The sequence below is a fragment of the Prunus dulcis genome, chromosome 8 (assembly GCF_902201215.1).
Source record: "Prunus dulcis chromosome 8, ALMONDv2, whole genome shotgun sequence".
Taxonomy (NCBI): Eukaryota; Viridiplantae; Streptophyta; class Magnoliopsida; order Rosales; family Rosaceae; genus Prunus; species Prunus dulcis.
In genome coordinates this window covers 7,929,903-7,948,739 of record NC_047657.1, presented here as the reverse complement: position 1 = coordinate 7,948,739, position 18,837 = coordinate 7,929,903, and the positions used below count along the sequence as shown (strand labels likewise).

General features: G+C 36.6%; 1 protein-coding gene across 5 annotated transcripts; it reads right to left on the bottom strand.

Annotated features, from left to right (window-relative positions):
* Window positions 1-2,314: 2,314 nt before the first annotated feature.
* LOC117636764 lies at window positions 2,315-17,514 on the bottom strand. 5 transcript variants are annotated; one of them, XM_034371423.1, is made up of 26 exons: window positions 17,080-17,498; window positions 16,888-16,968; window positions 16,488-16,625; window positions 16,006-16,116; window positions 15,863-15,913; window positions 15,610-15,710; window positions 14,016-14,109; window positions 13,697-13,828; window positions 13,345-13,599; window positions 13,146-13,224; window positions 12,532-12,623; window positions 12,343-12,426; window positions 11,872-11,946; window positions 11,717-11,764; window positions 11,310-11,405; window positions 10,765-10,994; window positions 6,859-10,355; window positions 6,657-6,736; window positions 6,407-6,487; window positions 5,399-5,470; window positions 5,220-5,319; window positions 5,057-5,111; window positions 4,223-4,351; window positions 4,016-4,133; window positions 3,162-3,241; window positions 2,315-2,921 (listed from the first exon to the last, which is right to left on the bottom strand). In XM_034371423.1, exons 1-26 carry the CDS (start codon window positions 17,242-17,244, stop codon window positions 2,501-2,503), a joined length of 6,465 nt encoding a protein of 2,154 aa, XP_034227314.1. In that variant the 5' UTR covers window positions 17,245-17,498; the 3' UTR covers window positions 2,315-2,500. The 5 variants fall into 5 exon arrangements, 4 of the variants coding, with proteins under 4 accessions (XP_034227314.1, XP_034227315.1, XP_034227316.1 ...); XR_004587106.1 differs by lacking the exons at window positions 5,057-5,111; window positions 5,220-5,319 and having other exon boundaries at window positions 2,676-2,921; window positions 17,080-17,514; XM_034371424.1 differs by lacking the exons at window positions 16,488-16,625; window positions 16,888-16,968; window positions 17,080-17,498 and having other exon boundaries at window positions 15,863-15,920; window positions 16,006-16,118.
* Window positions 17,515-18,837: the final 1,323 nt, after the last annotated feature.

Sequence of the window (18,837 nt, the reverse complement as noted above, 5' to 3'; positions counted from 1 at the left end):
AAAGGGAATTAGTATTTTGGCAGAGAAAAACCATCAACAATTAGCTTTCATGGAGGTCTTTTCCTTGCTTTTTCTGAAAGAAAAAACCAACTCTCTTTGTTCCCTGTTTGTTCTTTGTAAAAAAGAACACAGTCTGTGATGATAGTCAGTTTGTTTTTTCTAGTGAACAACCTCCTTGCTCCTTACTTATCTCTTGAAAACGTAGTCTGCTTATCTCTTGGAAAGGCCAACTGCTTTGGTGCAGAATTTCTCTGTATATATAAAAAAGGGATTTGATCTTCTTTCTTTGGCTGCAAAAATGGAGAAGTCCTCCTGTAAGACCTACCTTCATTAACTCCCTATCAACTCCTCTGTGATAGTTGAAAATTTTGACTTTTCCAAAGTTAGAAAGTCACGTGGGGGCTCTTTTGAGAAAAAGTTCTGCTAACCTACCCTTTTTAGGGTAAAGATCAAATGGTGTGAATTTTTCAGAAGCTGGGCTTTTATCCAAAGCTGTGTGTGTTAGTTTTTAATTGCCAATAAAGATATTTTTTTTCTTCAAATCATGGCTATATTTGTAATTTGTTCAAAAAGGTCTGGGTTTTTTCAGCATCTTGGTTTTTTGACTTCTAATTCCTTTAGATAAAAAACCCAAATGTTTTGTTTATGGGCCTCTCGACAAAAATGGGCATGCGTGTAGAATTTTGGCCCAAACACTAAGTTAGATATTGTATGCAAAACTTGGAATTTAAATGCACGATTGCAAGAGCCTAGAAAAAAAAAAAAGGTGAATCCCTATTTATGGCTTATAAGTTTTTTTTTATTTTTTTATTTTTTACTTGTATACATAGAGGCATCAACATCTCTCTTTGCGCGGGACCTTCAAAATCAAAAGGCTAGCCTTGTCACACACACACACACAAAGAAAAGATAGATAGAAGAGAGAGGCTATAGAGATGGAGGAGGGAGGAGGGAGAAGAGAGTCACTGTTTCATGTTTGTTTGGTGTCTAGGACTGCATTAGATTTGATAACTAACTTGATTTATAGTGTGTTCACTAATCAGAAATTGATTTCCATGTATGGAGGATTTCTACGTTTACTTCACATCAAGAAATTAAAAGTAAGTGGGACCTACACAAAATTAGAATTGAATTCCTATTTTGGAGGAATTCAATTCTTGGGTGGGATGTGGTATTTTAATTCTTGGAGAACTAACCCATTAGTAATTCATTTTTTTACCGATTATATCCTCACACAATTTTAAAATTTTCAACTTTGCCATCTACTTTAACCCAACAACGAGGACATTTTAGTAATTAACACTACTCCTACCCCAATTCCATATGATTTAGTAAACGACTTCAATAGGAATCTATAATCTAACTTCAATAAGAATCTATAATCTAACTCTCCTCAACCCATATGGTTTAGTAAACAACTTCAATAGGAATCCAAAATCTTATTCTCCTCAATCAAACTCCTCATCAATTCAATTCCTCCTACGATGTGTTTACTAATCAGGAATTGGAATTCTCATCAAGAATTGAATTCCACTTGTAGATGATTCATGCGTTTACTTCACATCAAGGAATTGAAAAGTAAATGGGGTCCACACAAAATTAGGAATTAAATTCTTGATTTTGAAGGAATTCAATTCTTGGATAAGATGTGGTATTCTAATTCCTAGAGAACTAGCCTATTAGGAATTCATTTTTTTACCAATTATATTCTCACTTAATTTTCAAAATTTCAAATTTGCCATATACTTTAATCAAACAATGAGGACATTTTAGTAATTAGTATCACTCTTACCCCAATTCCATTTGGTTTAATAAACAGCTTCAATTGGAATATGGAGTCTAACTCCCCTCAATTCATGGTTTAGTAAACAAATTCAATAAGAAAACGGAATCTAATTATCCTCAATCCAACTCCTCATCAATTCAATTCCTCATAATCCAATTACGGATTAGTAAACATGCTATTAGAGTATATTGAAGTAGGAAATACGGTGAAAGATTTTTCATTTTGGGGGATAATTGAAAGGGATAAGTTATGGTCCAAAAATGTAAGAATAAGTTATAATGTGTCGATATCCTGCCATTTTATGACAACTAGATATAATAAATTTTCTTCATAATTAATCTAAATACACTTGCTAAAAGTAAAATTAAATAGGATCATTTGTATTTGGGCTTTCCAAATCCAAAATCTCCCTCCCTAATCCATCAATCCAAATGGGCTCTAAAAGGTTCAAACCCCCATGACAGTGTGTAAGAAATCCCCTTTCCTTTCGTAGTTTAGACTCTCTTTTGTATTTAAAATATAAAAAAGTGACTTATCCAATACTAAACACAATTTTATAACTTAAGGTACAGGTATGTTACATGAAGATGACCTCATCAGATCACCACCAAATTAAGAAACCACGTCGTAACTCTTATCAACAGCTCTCCTTACAAAATACACACTAGCGTATCCTAACCTAGAACCAGACTTCACTAATTCTGAAGTCATTAGTCATAAATGTTTTCTTTCCCACTTTCCTTCTCGTCTCCCATCCCGTTCTCTCCGCTCCACTACCTGCCTGGACTTGCTCCCTCTTGAACCATGCCTCTGACCTGACCCAAATCCACCAGGCTGTCCATCAAATGCTGAAACTGAGTCCGGATCTCCAACACTACCCGTATCACCTGAGTCTTTGCTTCCATCCAGATTTTCTTCATAACCACTGCCACCATCATCCAGACGATCACGAGATTGTAAAATGGTAGGCTGGCCGGAAAATTGCCGGGACCCAGACAGAACCACAGTTGGCATGGTCCCCATGGAAGAACTGGTAGTAGAAGTTTCAAGCTGCAAATTTCCAGAACTTGATCTCGTGCTACCTTCACTACCTGCTCTTCCATTTTCTCTTTCACGATACCTGTCCCGTGGCCGACTGCAAAATGAATATACCAAACTGAGTCTAAACCAAAAGTAATTGCAGCATATAATTATAGATGCAGCAAAACAAGTATGCTCAATAATAATCCATGATTCATATTTAATTTACATTTGTTGTGGCATGCCCCTGCACCCTTATATCCACTAAAAAATAAATATTTTAGTCTACACTATCTATCCATGAACAAAACTTAAGAATAATTAAGCAGTTCCCACAAATCACATAAAAGATCACCTGCTGTAGGTAGAGGAAAAGTCACGTCGTGATGGTCGTACTCCTGCTTCAGCCTGTTCCAATTCACGCTGAAGCTCCCTCTGCCAAAGGAAAAGGTTCAAGACATTAGTATGCAACTCTTCTTCGCTGAAGTATTACATATACCATTTTTTTAACCCAGAAACAAGAGACTGCAGAAAATGCATCCTCTTAAAAGGCCCATGACTTACAGATACAGTATTTCCACCTTTTCAGTTCCATTCAGGTTTCCAGAATGACAGTAAATATAATAAACTTGAATGGTATGACTTTGTTCCCCAGCAAGTTAATAAATTTGTCAAAGAATGATACTTTATCAGAGGACTTGGGATGGCAGAAAACTGGAATGACCAAATACTTGGCCAACAAAAAACAAAAAAGAGAAGATGAATTCTCATTTCCTTCCAAGTGATGACTTCAAAATATCTACTTGATTCATTCTCGTGGGAGAGATGGAGGAATGCTAGCATTAATATAAAACTCTACATGTATAGATCAGTAGGTAGAGGGAAAGAGGAAGGGGAAAATCATGATTGCCAATGGATATTGGCATTACAGAAAGCAGTTAGGCCCAAGTCCTCCTGGCCTTCACTGTCCTTATAGTCAAATTAATATAAGACATGCAACAAGAATACAAGGGGAAGGTGTAGTTTCAAAGTCAATATAATATTTAGTCTCAAAGACTGAACCATGGTCTGACAAATTCTTCACCCAAATTTGCCATAATCAGCCAATTACCAGCATTTCCAATGTCAATTATTTGAAACTTAGCAAATCCAGATAGTATGGAAATGGTTTTCATCGCAGATCAAGACACTACTGAAAAGGGCTTTTACCTGAGCTTGTCTTTCCTTCTCCATCTCAAGGTTTTGTCGCAGCTCCCTGGTTTTTGCACGCTCAAGTTCTAGCAATCTCTGTCTCTCGATATCCTTTTCAACTTCAGCTGCTCTCTCCCTGGTACATTAGTCCATATGTTAGTTGTGGACCAACAAATATCTAATCAGTACAATATAAAACAAGATGAGCCACTAAGGAAGCAACACCTATCAAGTTCTTGAAGTAGCTCAGCTTCTCGTAAAGCTACCTCTTCAAAAGATTTCTGGCGGGCACGTCTCATAAGAAGTTTTTTCTGCCTGCGGGCGACTATGTCTTCATGGAGCTTGGACTTTTCTCTGATAGCAAAGGAAGATCACAGAAACTGAATTTGAAGTCTACAAAAATACCAAGCTAAAAGAAACTGGAAACCTTCCCAAAAAATAGGCACAAAAGTAGAAGAATTTAACATGTATAAGATTATTTATTTTGTCTAGCTGATGCATGTAAGATTTGATTATTTTAAATTTGGGTGCTCTTCAGCCATCAAAGATTAGGTGCCTTCAAAATAAGATCCTATGGCAAATTGGACTCAGAACATCTTAAAAACCAACGTTTGAGCTAGTGCATCCTTTAGTAAGATAAGAACCTCATTATTTTCAACATAAAAACGCCTGGGAGAAGTACTACTTGATAGTGTGACACAATTTATTGCAATTCAATATAAGGAAGGATGCAAGCCTGATTACTGACTGCTGATATTCTGAAGCTCATCTAGTGTTGTCTAGCAGTTAGTTTTATTACAGGTTAATACCAATTAAAACTAGGGATGGAAAAATTTAACACGAGGTAAAACTGCAGACTTCCTGGAATGAGCAAAGTTGTCTGCGTTACCAGCCTATAGCAATTTCAAAGTAAAAAAAACAAAATTTTTAATAAGAATTTGAAAGTAATATTCAGAGGTATTTATAGACGTGAAAGAGGGTGTCACCGGTACATGTGTGGTAAGTGGTAAAAATATTTTTACAAGGAATGAATATACCATTAATATTTTTATCACTTACAAGGAATGAATGCAATCCTTGATTTGCTTAAGGCGTGCATCATCTTCCACAGGAGCTGAAAAACAAAGTGTTTAAGTTTACCATTTCCACAAACAAATTTTAACATGACCATTCTCCAACGGCCAACAGCTGTAATGAGAAATATAAGGAAAGAAAGCTTTACAGCTTAGAGAAAGAATCTGATGTCCATCTTTGGTTGGTGATTCATGTAATGCATGTTCTTTCTGAAGGATATCCCATTCTAGTTCAGCCTCCTCTAGTTCCTATGACATATTCAGTTAATACAAAGACATGGATAAGTTGGGAACGTAACGAAAAGCAACAATTGTAATTCAGGCTTACCATAACCTCTTGGTCAATTTTGTTTGAGAAAATATCAAAGTACGACTTTGCAGAAGTTAAACTGGCAAGGACCTGTTACAAATCAATAATTATATATTAGCTTCTAGGAGATGGAAAGGCAGTATAAGTCAACAACTAATCCAGGAAACCCATGGAAAAAGCAAGGGATATAAAAAAAATTTAGTCGATGGACGTGAGGTAGATCAATTTCATCTCTTCTCCTAATCCCTCCTTTTGCAACATTTATAGGACACAGACGAATAGTTATCCTGTTTTTCTTATTTTGGGAACATAAGAATTCATATCTGTTTTAAGTGTCTACAGCAATATCAAAGTAATAGAAAGTTCTAAGATGTTTTTTTTTAATCTTTCAATATGTTAAGTAAACATTGGATGGATGCCTGTTCAGATAGCATTTGAGATGTATAGATACCATGACAGTTATGACTGTTAAGTATCAAATTAGGCTTTTTAAAGCTCCAATAATTTTATAAATAAATAAGACCTAAAATTGATTCAAAAGCAAAATATTCATAGCAGAAAATTGAGAAACAATCTGTTAAACAACACACGCTACAAGATCAAATATGCCACCAACACATATAAATATTGTATTGACGTCGGAATGCAACCCTTTTTATAACAGAAGCAATGGCCTCTAGCAAGCAATCCTAGCTTCATTCGGAAAATATAAATAAATAATATAACTTTTTGGTTACAATGTATAATGTGAGTCCAAGTTAATTTATCTGAATTTGTGCAACATGCAGTTCAATAACAACTTTATGACCATCTAAGAAGAAATTTACCCCAGAGGATTGTAAATGTGTGGTGTTCATCTTGGTATAAAATTATACATGATTGAACTTACTTCCTCTACCTTAAATTTTTTGGATGGCGTGATCAAGCAAAGATTTTTCAATGCAAACAAAATTACAATAACATCAATAAAATCACTCTCTGCAATCAAATTAAATTTTACCATATCATCTCTAAAATGTTCCTCACCTGAAGAACGGACTCGCGAGTACTTTCAAAATCTGGGTCAGATTGTTTTGAAGACCTTGAAGTTAGTATTTCTCTCAGGACCTTACATGTAAAATGTGGTTCGATTAATAAGTAATATAATTTTAAATTGCTGATTAAAACAATTAAAAAGAAAGAAAACTAGTTCCAAGGAAAATGTTTGGCATATACTCCAATATCTTTGACATATTATGCCATGACAACAATAAACAATAATTTTCCTGTTACCCACCTCTTTAGCTTCATCCCCTTCACTTTTCAATCTACACAAGACTTGGCAAGCCCTTTTCTCGACATCCCCAGACCTTCCATCTAGAAAAGGAACAATGGGAAAAATTAAAAATTAAAATAAACAAAAAAGGAAAGACAAAACATTCACTCCCAACATCTCCAGAATAATTCAATAAAATTAGAGAAATATAACAAGTGGATACCAGGCTTTGACGATGCCAGAGTCTCAATATTCTTCCAAACATTCTGAGGAATCATAGAGATATCTTCATCCGGGCAGTATAGACAAGCACCAGCAATCAGTGCTAATGAAAGCCTCAGCAATTGGCCCTCACAATTTGGACGGGCAAGCTCTCCCAAGCCAAGAACACTATCAGCTGCGGCGAGAAAAGACTGCAGCAGACGTCGCTCAGCAAATGGGATACAATCTACAAGAAGTGTCATTGCCCGAGTCCTCACAAGTAATGATGCATCAGATGAAGCAAGGACAACCACCAGATTCCATGTGCTTGAAACCAAATGAGAAATAATCGACTCGGGAACAGATGTAACAAATCCAGGTGAAACTAAATTTTTGTAGAACATGGAAGATTGAAGGGCAGTTCCTCCACTCAAATCTTGGCCAACAAGTTTTCCTAAGAGCTTAAGGGCTATAGATCGTTGCTCAGGTTCAGGATGACCCAGCATTGTACAGAACAAATTAGCAAGAGGAACCTCACATTCCTTGAGGGAATGGACACCCTTGGTAAGCAAAATCAATAGCCATTTATCACTCTGCAAGCGCCAAGCAATTTTTGGTGCATTGCAAGAACTACTTTTTATTGCAGAGCAGATGGAGCCAATCACACTATTAAGGCCAAACTTAGGGGGCACAGCAAGTACACAATCAAGCACAACAGAAGCAACTTCCCAGCATCTGTTTTCTTGAAGGGTCAGAATGGTCTCAGAAATTACTTCTAAACCAGTCCTCCAATGATCAGGGAACTGGTCAACTGACGTAGATGGGAAAGAAATTTCAGCATCATTTTCTTGAGCGTCATTAACTCTTTGTGCAATTGATGCCAAGAATCTTGAGTACATAAAACACTCTGTTGATGTAATAGTCATCTTCTTAGATAATTGATGATGAAGATTCCAACATAGCTCAGTTGTCGAGTAAAGCTTACCAATAAGAACCTCCAAGTGTTTTGAGAATTCTTCTATTTCCTCAGGAAATAAATGATAAACCTTTTTATTCACAATATCAGCACCAACATTGTTACCTTCTAACTTCTCGGAGGCCTTTTCTTGACTTGAACTACGGTAGACATCACTGAGGAACCATGAATGTGACTCCAGTCCACTTTCATTTTGTCCCTCAGTGGGCAGCTCCAATGGGATGGCACCAAAGAACTGCAAAGTCTGAACTAACAGAAGTTTGCAACTCTCCATAACACTCTGGAATGCACAAAGGTAATTGTGGAAAGAAGAAGTTGGCTCAAAGGCAGTAAAATCGGCCCAAAAAACTAAGGACTGCAGCATTTCCCTCCTCCTCTGAGCAGATAAATCAGGAAAGACAGACGCCAAAATGAAAATTGTCAATCCTCTGTTGTATACTTTTTCAGTAGAATTATCTTGGTTAGCACCCTGTCTGATGTTAGTGAAAAGCTCATCAAAGCATAATGACTCAAAATTAACACATGAATCATCTACCAATGACCTTTCCTCATCAGACACCTTACACAAAGAATATGAAATGATTGGTTTCAACAAAGACAATACAGAATCAAGAAATGACACATCGCAGTAAGATGCCCTACAAAGACATGCTAGCACTTGCACCACTCTAGGTATCTCAGGCACCATTGCTTCCATGTGCTCGGTTACAATGGCTTCAAGTGTATAGAGGATGATTGCTTTGGCATTCTTTGAAACATAGCCTTTCAAATGGTCAGAACTATTTCCAGCAGAAAGCTGCTCTGTATGTAGAAATGGCCATGAACACAAATCAGAGAACCAACACAAAATATCGGGCACCATACTGGAAGGAAGAGACCTCAACTGCAACCCAACAGCCTCCAAAATGGTTTCTCCAAAAGCTTCAAATTGCTTTTTCATATTAGGAAAGAACTTAAAGAGATCAGGGTAAATGACACGAAAAGATTGGTCCTGATGCTGCTGATCAGCAACTTCAAATCCTTTAATGGATGCAGAAACAATTTCGCCCCCTGATTCTTCATATTTTCGACTCACAACATTATCTACAACAGAAAGTTCGTCTGCAAATGTAGACAATAGAGATGTCAGCTGTGGTAGATCAGAAGCAAGTAAAAGCTGGTCCTTCATGTACTGTCTTGCATTACGAGATACTGCCATCCAACCAAGAAATCGAACAAGAGGGGATGTGCATCTAGAAAAAGTTGAAATCCTCTGCATCCAGGCTGAAGGTGGAATCAGATTTCCATAACGGAAACCATTTTTATTGATTGCAAAGCCCGTTTCCTCATCGCCACCGCTTGAAGAAATTACCAATCTTTGAAGCAGTATCCACCGTCGTTGTATCCCATGTATTGTTTCCGGCTCCAACTGCAGATTGTTTTCTTTGAACTGATAATACAGGGATGTTAGCATCCCATTTAAGTACTCAGCGGATCCTAATGCAATGTCAATCACGTGTTCTGGAGCACAGTATAGCTTAGTCGCTGAATTCAACAAGAATATCATACACTGCATAAGAATTTCATGCATCGAGTGCTGCTCCCTTCGCAATCGTTGAATCAGAAAGCAGCACAACAAAGCTTGATTTTGTCGAACCAAGGTGATGGCATCCGCAGATTGTACATCAAGCGGAGACAACCTAATGACTTGTTCATCAAATCCTACGGTGTAGTACGGACTAAGTCCTCCATCTGAAACTTTTTCTCGATACTCTCTGTCCAACTCCGCAGCCTCGAGCAGAATTTGAAGAACAATTTTGTCTCTTTTCCTTTCAAGAAGAGATATTGTTTCTAGGTCATTCTTAGACTTTCCAGAGACCATTCGCGCCCCAATTTCATGATTTTGTGGAGTCCTAATCCCACTGACGTTTATCTCCTTCCTTAACTTTGGATTTCCTCTAAAAGACATCATAAAAAATGGATTGACATAGCACTCTGCAGCCAAGAGCAAAGCATCTATGGCAGCATCATGACTCTCAATGGTAATCCCATTCTGTGAATGCAAATCTAAGGCCAATCGCCGAAATTCAGAAGCCCTGAGCTCGCAGTCTTGATAGGTTATAAGTTGGAAATAATCTGCTTGCAAGTTGAAATATTCCGCAGAGAAACCAGCATCTAGTTTTAAGTCAATTTGAAACCTGTGTGGAAAATGTTTCCCGACCAGATGTTTTGGTTCAGAGCCAGAATCCCCATGGTTAGAGACAGTGCTGTTCTCGTTGGGACAACTGGATATACTTGTCAATACAATGTTATGCAGTTCTGGAGGTGCAAAAAGAAGACTGGCGTCTTCCGAAATGTCAATTTTTACGGCTGTTTCAGAAACATCTATCTTCCCGTCAAATTCATCCTGGCTGTTTGATTTTGAAGCTACCCCATGGTGAGAAGCTGAAGAATGAGATAAACCAGATAAAGATTCAGGTTCCAGTGGTCTAGGGACTGGAGATGTTCGAAGGTCAATTTCAGGAGGTAGCTGCATGTGAGGTTCCAATATCGAGAGTAGCACACTGCATCAAGAATTGTATATCCATCAACAATCCAATATAGCCAACAAAAATTGTCATAGGCGAAAACACAAAATGTTAATTTGAAATATAAAAATCAATAAACAAAGTGGTATGCAGGAAACAACAGGATAACATTCACTTGTGCATTGTGAACTGTGAACTGTCGTAACAGTAAATAGAAGATTATTCATGCATTGTGAACTGTGGTAACAATAAATTGAAGATTATTCATCTTTTCTTCAGAGCCATATGGTATTTCATATACATTTGAGCAACATGAATTTGAATAAAGTAAGAGTTGAGCAGGCAAAGCCAAGTAGTCAAAATAGCATTTATAATCAATTTTTTATACAAATATCCCCCACTCCCTTTTAAAACTAGTTATTATAAATTTTCCTTAAGACATTACCTAGGAGCAACTGATCCACGCCTCCATTCAGATTCCAGTGAAGGAAGAACTGCGGGTTTCTGCACTGCCGTGCGAATTACATTGAGGGCAATAACACAATTCTCTTCCTGCTTTTCTGGATGTGCAGAAGACAGATCTCCAAAGGCTATTATTCCCTTCAATCTTCCTACAGCAGGATCAAGGAAAGGCTCTAGCATCTCCACAAGAAAGAGTATCCTATGCTTAACTTCCTGAAAACAGAAAAAAGTACACAAAAAAGAAGTTACCTTTTTTTATTATAAAAAGAAAAAAAAAGAAACATAGCCATTATAGAAAGATTCTTTTAACTCAATAAAAGTAAGCTTATGTAGCGGTTATAAATCTCAAGAATACCAAAAGGGATAATTGACAATGACATTACAAAAAGCTAACACTCTAACTATCCAAACAGAAACATTTGAGCCCTCTACCTATCCAAGACACTAACATACAAACCAAAACAATGAAGCGGATAAACTTTTAAATTACCAATCATGATGACAAGAAAACCAAACAGAATGCAATACCTTATACTTTCCTAGCATATCATCCATGTGACCAGAGAGAGCCAGAACAATGTATTTTAAGGCAGCACGAGCACGAGGCAGGGAGTGGCGAGCACCCTAAAACAAGAGCAATGACAGAGTTTTTATATAATGAAAACAAAAGCTAGCTGTCAGAAAATGCATAACATTCAAAGTTCATGTAAACCTAGTACTCTATCCTGGATAAAGTTTTATTATTTATTTGAACCCAAAAAATATATCATGTGCAAAAACAAGAAACTTTAACAGCTGACTCAGTTGTCACTTCATCAAAGTTTGATCGTATGCATGTATGACTCAACCTATCTTCCTTACCTTTGACAATCTGAGATGATACATGAGAGCATTATAACATTAATATTTTTTGTTCATATAATTGAAAAGCATACCTGAATTACACCCAAAAGATCCTCTAGAAGCTCTACAGCCAGATCAACCTGTATTCAAAGCAAAAAGAGGAAGTTCGACTAGAAGTGTAAACACACGGGAGAACTAAACCACACTATGAGAAAGTTACAGCAAAAGAAATCCGCCTCAGACAAACCTTTGCAATCACTTGACTTAGCCAAGGTGCTAGCACGCCACAACAGAGATCAATCAAAACACATGCAGCCTTAGCCTGCAAGACAAAACAGGCAAACACAGTTTGTTCCCAAGTGAGAACAATATAATTCTTGAAAAATAAAGCTTCGAGCAATAGAGTATGGGTTTGTGCTTATTAGAAGTTATATGTATGGAATATATACCGCTATGAGGGTAAGTATCCACGAAATATCAAACATTCTCACAAATAAATTTAACTTATTTCCATTTATATATGCCTTGAACCAACCAACGTCATCCTTTTCTACATCAACAGAATATTATTTTTCATCCAATTGGTCATATTCTTAAATGCAAAGAATGTTTCTCTCATTCACTCATAAAAAATTTAAAAAAAAAGTATTAGAAATAGAGATGAATAGGCGAGGATAGCATTCTAAGCAGGCTAATAATAATGAGCAAAGTCACTAACATGCGATGGTGAATATGATGATAAATAGCCAGCACAAGCATGAAGCAGCGGACGGTATAATGGTGAACACGATGTTGCTACAATCTGCAGTAATAACACCATGATCAGAATAATATGATCTACTGGTCAAAATACAATATCAAATTTACCAAGCCAAAACGAATAATTTTCATTAACATTAACCACAACCTGGGAGAGGGCTTCTTGAACAATTGGTTGTTTCCATTGAGAGAAACTATCATCAACAATGTCAGACGGACGGCTAACAGAGGGACGAAGTGCTATAAAACCCAAAGAATAACATGTGAAACAAATTGATCAACCAGAAATCACCCCAGAATTCTCAGTAAAATTCAGAAATCAGATCAACGAAATCCAAATTTCTAATTTAATGCAAAAAATAACTTAGAAAACCATTATGTGTAATACTAGAAAACTTAAAATTTGAAAGCAAACAAAGAAAAAAACAGTCCCCAGAAGAAGTGGAAACAAACTAGACCAAGTCAATTGGTCAACGAACCTAAAGCTTAAACATAAAAAACAAAAGTAGAAAATAATTACCACTTCAGACCAAGAAGAAAACATTAAAAAATAAACACATATATATATGTCTGTATTATTGTCTGATTAAGTATAAAATTACTTATTGCAAAGCAACATTCAGAAGGCACACATTAGGGTTTAACCAGAAAGACAGAATTCTGGTTTCCAAAACTTTTAAGAATTGAGTGGAACTTCAAATTATTAGGACATCTATATGACATGACAATAACTAGGAAGAGCGATTAGGTGGGGCAATCAACCTGGCAGTAATGCTTGAACTAGCGGTAACGCAGACCAGAAGTCAGAAGTCCTATCTGCTAATTTGCTGCAGAGCTGAGGCTGAGAAACATCACAGGTTAAATTGTAAGTGGATAGATAAGAATAGCAGCCAACAAAAAACAGACATCAGAATAACGGAGGATGCTTATTGAGTTTAATATTACTATTGCTGTAATCAACCTGTGACGCACAAGCATAAAGAACATGTAAAATCCCTTCCTCCACTGCTCCTATATCCAAGATGTTAAGATAGCTTGAGTCCCAGTGATCACCAGGCAACTGGAACTCTTCTCCAAACAAGTTTGAGTAATCAACTAAAGGTGCCGGATTAGTTATTTCTGATTTTACTGCTTCATCTCCATATGTCACTTCACCAGGAGGTGTTGATCCTTCATGTGCCACAGGCTCTATAAGCTTATGCAGAACTCTAGCAGCCTGAGATCAAAAGCATGAAAGTGTCCAATCATGCAGTAAAATTAAAACCTTGCTAAATGACCATCAAAAGGAAAAAGTGAGGAGACCCATTAATTACCATTCTGCAAACAATTCCTAAATCAGAATCTTTATATGCCTTCCTCAACAGCACAAAAATTGCATCTGCACGGAATACTATAGAACTGGATGTTGACAGGACGAAAGGTGAAGTGCCGCGTGATCTTCGTGGCTGCATACAATAGAAGGAGCAAGCTATAAATCATCTAAGACCATAAATAATGAAAAGTTCATGTAATATCAATCCCCTAAACCCTAAACCCTAAACATTGGAATAAAGGTATGCATGTGAAGTCAAAGGCAAAAAGAAAAGAAGACAATGATGAAGGAAAAAAAAAAAAAAAGAGCACAAAAGAGACCTCAAAGTTAGAAGACACGGTTAAGGCTGATGACAGCTGACTATGTTTAGAAACTTCAGAGTCTGAGATATTGCCTGAAGACTTTGCAGCTGTCCTGCAGTATCAATACAAGACAACATTATAGTAAGTACATTGGCATAGCTAAGTGACCTAAATGTGTAATAGAGTGCAAAAAGATGAGAGATCTACATAAGCAATGATAACTGAAATGCCAAAAATTATAGAACAAAGTCAAATTTTGCGGCTAACAGCAAACTTAACAAAATGTTTCAAATGTGTCATTCCCAAAAGTGATCGTTGTCCATATAGACACCTGATGTGCAAAATGTTTAATGCAGCTTTTAGATGACTTAATTAGTAAGGACTTCGATTCTTGAACCATTGGAAATCAATTATTTGATGGGAACATGCTTTACTAAACATTGGAACAGGAAAAAGGAGAAAAGTGCTTCATTATTGCACCTTAACACTGGCCTGTAATTCTTGGGCCTGAAAGAAATACATGAATTTCCAATGATTTTAGCTCATTTTTAGAGTTAAGTACAGGATAAGGTTTATGACCTCTACATGAACTAACGGACCAAGCAGAAGGCAGCCCCCAATCTCATAAAGCTAGATTGGCATTTAACCTGCCAAAGACCCCCATTCGGGTAATGCTAGAGTAGCATTTAGCCTGCCGAACTAATATATGTACAACATATTCGAAAAGATGCCAATATGCGCTTTTTCAAGAAACTCTTTCAAATCAGTGTCAGACCTTCAAAGCCAAGACAATCCTTCAATTCACCTTATCAACCAAAACTAACCAAACAAAGCGCTTGAACTACTAGTACTAGATTTTATTTTAGTACAATAACAGCACCCAACAAAATTTCTTTGATTACCAGTCAAACCTCCAAACAACAATCTTCTAATTACATCAACTGATATCCTTACCCTAAAGGGTCTAAACTTCCTACACTTCTTTCCCATATAATCCCTGCATACTTGACCCCCAAAAATAAAAATATCCCTGCACATCTGCCTAAAATAACCTTTTCACAGAATGCCACTTAAAACCCTACTTCCTACAACCAACCCTCAAACGTGTCATCAATTATTTTTCCCTTAAGAACCTTTTAACACCTGCTGCAACTCGATTTTGCATCAAGGTGAAAGAGGAAATCAAGGTAGATGTATATATTCCATAAAACATGATAAAGGAGCAGTAACAGATAATACAATCAGGAAAGAGAGAAACAGGATTAAAAGGTTTGAAACTGAAAAAAATTTGTTCTTCAAATCTATTCTCATTCCAAGAGTCAAACATGCACCTCTTATAAGCTCAAAATAGAATAAAACCAAGGTACTCCTGAATATTTCTATAGTTATCGTTAAATTACGAAAAGAGAATACTCTAGATAGCAAGCATATAAGAAAATCTTTACCATAGAATACTCTAAATAATGACTTTGTGCTCACAAAAATTAAGCAATTGAGTTGCAAAGGCATGAAGATAAAGTACATACATCATCTGTAACAACATGCAAGCAAAGACCATTGCAAGCTGGATTTGAGAGATAGCATGCATGAAAGACATTAAGCAGGTACATACCTTTCATTCCCAAGATTAAGTATGGGATAAAAAGGACCGGCAAGCATAGCAAGAAAACGTAAATTAGGTTCAGCAGCATCCAAGAAGCTATTAAGGTCTGCCTGCACCGTTTGCAAGAAAGGAGTGCATAGAAAATGCCATCAGTGTAATAGAAAATAGAAGAAAATCAGATAAGGGTAACAGACAAAGAAAAATAGGGGACTTATGCAGAAAGAAAAGAAATTACATACAAATCTGAGACAAATGAATATACCTCAAGTTGGGGAAGGAACACAAGCAACCGACTTGTCATGTCTTTAAGCAACTACAAACTAGTAGGCATCAGAAGGCAGAGAGATATAAAAATACAAAAACAGGGTACACAGTAAACATTATAGATAGCACAATTGGATCCACCTGAAGATGCAAATCATGGGCATCTTGTTTGTGAGATATAATGGATGGCAACAAGTGGTTAACAACTGGTTGAAACTCTGGTTCCAGGCCAGTCACTGAAACCCCGATAAGCTGAAACGGTAGAAATATAAGAAACCTTAGTGCCAATAAATCTGAGATCAGATGTGATTCATTAATCACATGATGGGATCGTTATTAGGCATGACATAATTGAAGAGAAATAATATATTTATATATCTATATACATGTATATATATTCAAAACTGCAGAAAAGTTAGGAGTTTCAAACGATTGGGAATGGACTTGTTATTTCATTGGAGAGGTAGCTATAACAAAAGGACAAATGGTGTGGCATGGGGGGCAAAAATTCAAAACTTGATAAATGAAATTTATCGCAAGCAAGCACATATGGATTTATTCATATTTCATATGCTAAGGCGGATCAAATCAATAATGTCACAGATATAATTCCCATATCATACCTGTATGAAGAAAATAGCTATGGGATTTCCCCTCAAACAAGATATTCGCACATAGCGACAGGGAGTATAGTTCATGGGATAGATCATGTCGCGTCGCGGTGCTTCACAACGTGGGCGAACTTTTACAAATGTCTCTGGCTGTTCAAAAAACGAAATAAAGTAAAAACCCCAGAGCAAACAACTTGGTAGAAAATTCATCTAAAACATGCAGAACTGAAGCTTGAAGCTATATCAGCAGTTCACATTACCCTTAAATCATATACAATCAACTATGTTAAGATACCACAGATGCTAAAGTGGATTCAAAGCAAACAACTTTCATGAGTCGAGTTAGACAAAGAAATGAAATTTCCCATACTCAAAACACAAACAAACAAACAAACAAAAGCAGTTGACTAACCTTGTAGCGTAAGCCAACTGAAATTTCCCATTCGAGCACAGACTTGTTGTAAATTCGTATGTGCGATAACAAGCAAGGTTCCTACCAAACCCAGAAGACAAAATTTAAACTAAATCAAAATTAAGTGAATCATAAAATTGGCAGGATTAGAGTTAGGGTTAGAGTAGAAAGGGAGGGAGGGAGAGGAGTTACGTTGAGCTCGAGAAGAATCCACTCCTTGGTGTTGGTAGCGGTGGACCAGTGGGAGCGGAGGTCGGCGTCGAGCACGTGACCCGCCTTCTGGGACGGCGACTCACGTGACATTGCCTTCACTTTGTATTCCAGAGGTTTCGCCCTCGCCTCAAACTCTATATCCATCTTCCCTCTTTCTCTTTCACTGTGTTTCTAGTTTTGAAGCACTGACGAGGGGCTACTGAGTCTGAAGGAGCTATAGAGAAGAAGAGTGTTTTCTTTGTTCTAAAATCGTGGTTGGGAAGCTCCTGCGGATGGTCGTCGTCGTTCGCGTCCTCGTCCTCGTGGAGGAGAAATGAGTTGGTGTTGCTATTTTCTGTCTTGTTTTCTTTTCTTTTAATATTTTTGTATTAGGAGAAGGGGCTTCCTCAATTCAGATTTCAATGATTCTGAAGGAAGGTTCAGCTGTATTCAGCTGAGTTGGATTCTAAACCCTCCAATCAGAATTTTTTAAGTAATCTAAAACATCTAGTGTTTTCAATTTAGATTTCTATAATATTTTTAAAGACTTTAAATATCCGGTGTAATTCAATTAGCATTCTAGAGTGTTTAAACAGATTTTGTTTAAGTGCCAGTTTTCATAAAACTCGATGGAACTTTAGAATTCATATCAAATTTAATAGACTTTTAGAAGACTTCTATGTAACTTTTTAATAAATTTTCTTTAGATTTGTATGGCTTTTATTCCAAACTTCTATAATTTCTTTAGCTGATATGGTTCCTTGTTCTTTGTAGCCGTAATGAGAAAAACAAACAGGAAAAGATCAGATGACTGCTAGAGGAAAAAAATGAAGTATGATAAAGGCCCTGAAAGAAAAAACAAAAGACGTGCTCAAGTAGGCCTCCATCTTCTACAGAAACTTTGGGCCCGTGGCCATCCTTGTTTTGTTTTCTTTGAGATCTCATCAAAGCCATGACTTTATTAACTCCTCCCTATCAATGTCTCTATTAATAATACACGTAACAAGTTAGCTTTTTATCAGAATCAACTACACATGAAAAGATTTTTACTTATAACTTGACCAGAGAAGACGATAAAGAATGTAAACCCACCCGTTGTTGTCAATGTATCTAATGGTGATCCAATTTCAAGAGATGTTCTGATACTTGATTTGTACTAACATGAAATAAAATTTTAAACAACATGAAATAAAAGCCAAATTCATAACATCTTTTCCTTCAACAACATGAAATAAAATTATGTTTAACGAAAAGCATAATTCATAAGAAATATAGTGACAAATGTATTACAAATTTGGCGTCTAAACTCCGATTGGGACATATGATATCTTTCTGAAAAGGGAACGATGTCACGAGTCAAAAATATGGTAGATTTTGGGCTTTTGAGGTTGTTTAGGCTTCCAAAACAACATTTAAAAGTTGTAGTTAATTGTCAATTATTTTTTTTTATACTTTTTATCTATATTTGTCTCAGTTTTTTTGTTCGATTATAGAAAGGTTGTCAATTACTATATTTCAATTTCTGTTGAGGCCCAAAAATCCAAGGGGCTAAGCCCAAGTTGACTATTGGCCCAATAGGGACAAGTAAACACAAGAGAATTTAAGGAACGAATTAATACGAGCTACGGGCCACATGCCGCGCCAAACAAGAACGTGCGGGAAGACCAAAAACATGCTAACTTTACAAAAAACATGCTCACTCCTATTGAACCCGGCTATAGCCTATGATGATAGGATAAAAATCCAAGCACAAGCATA

Excerpts from the sequence above, each read along its gene's own strand:
- LOC117636764 (XM_034371423.1), bottom strand. The coding sequence starts at position 17,244 with ATGGATATAGAGTTTGAGGCGAGGGCGAAACCTCTGGAATACAAAGTG. Across the intron at positions 13,225-13,344 it reads TTTATGCTTGTGCGTCACAG|CCTCAGCTCTGCAGCAAATT; the intron begins GTTGATTACAGC and ends GATGTTTCTCAG. Across the intron at positions 11,406-11,716 it reads ATCTTTTGGGTGTAATTCAG|GGTGCTCGCCACTCCCTGCC; the intron begins GTATGCTTTTCA and ends CTCTTGTTTTAG.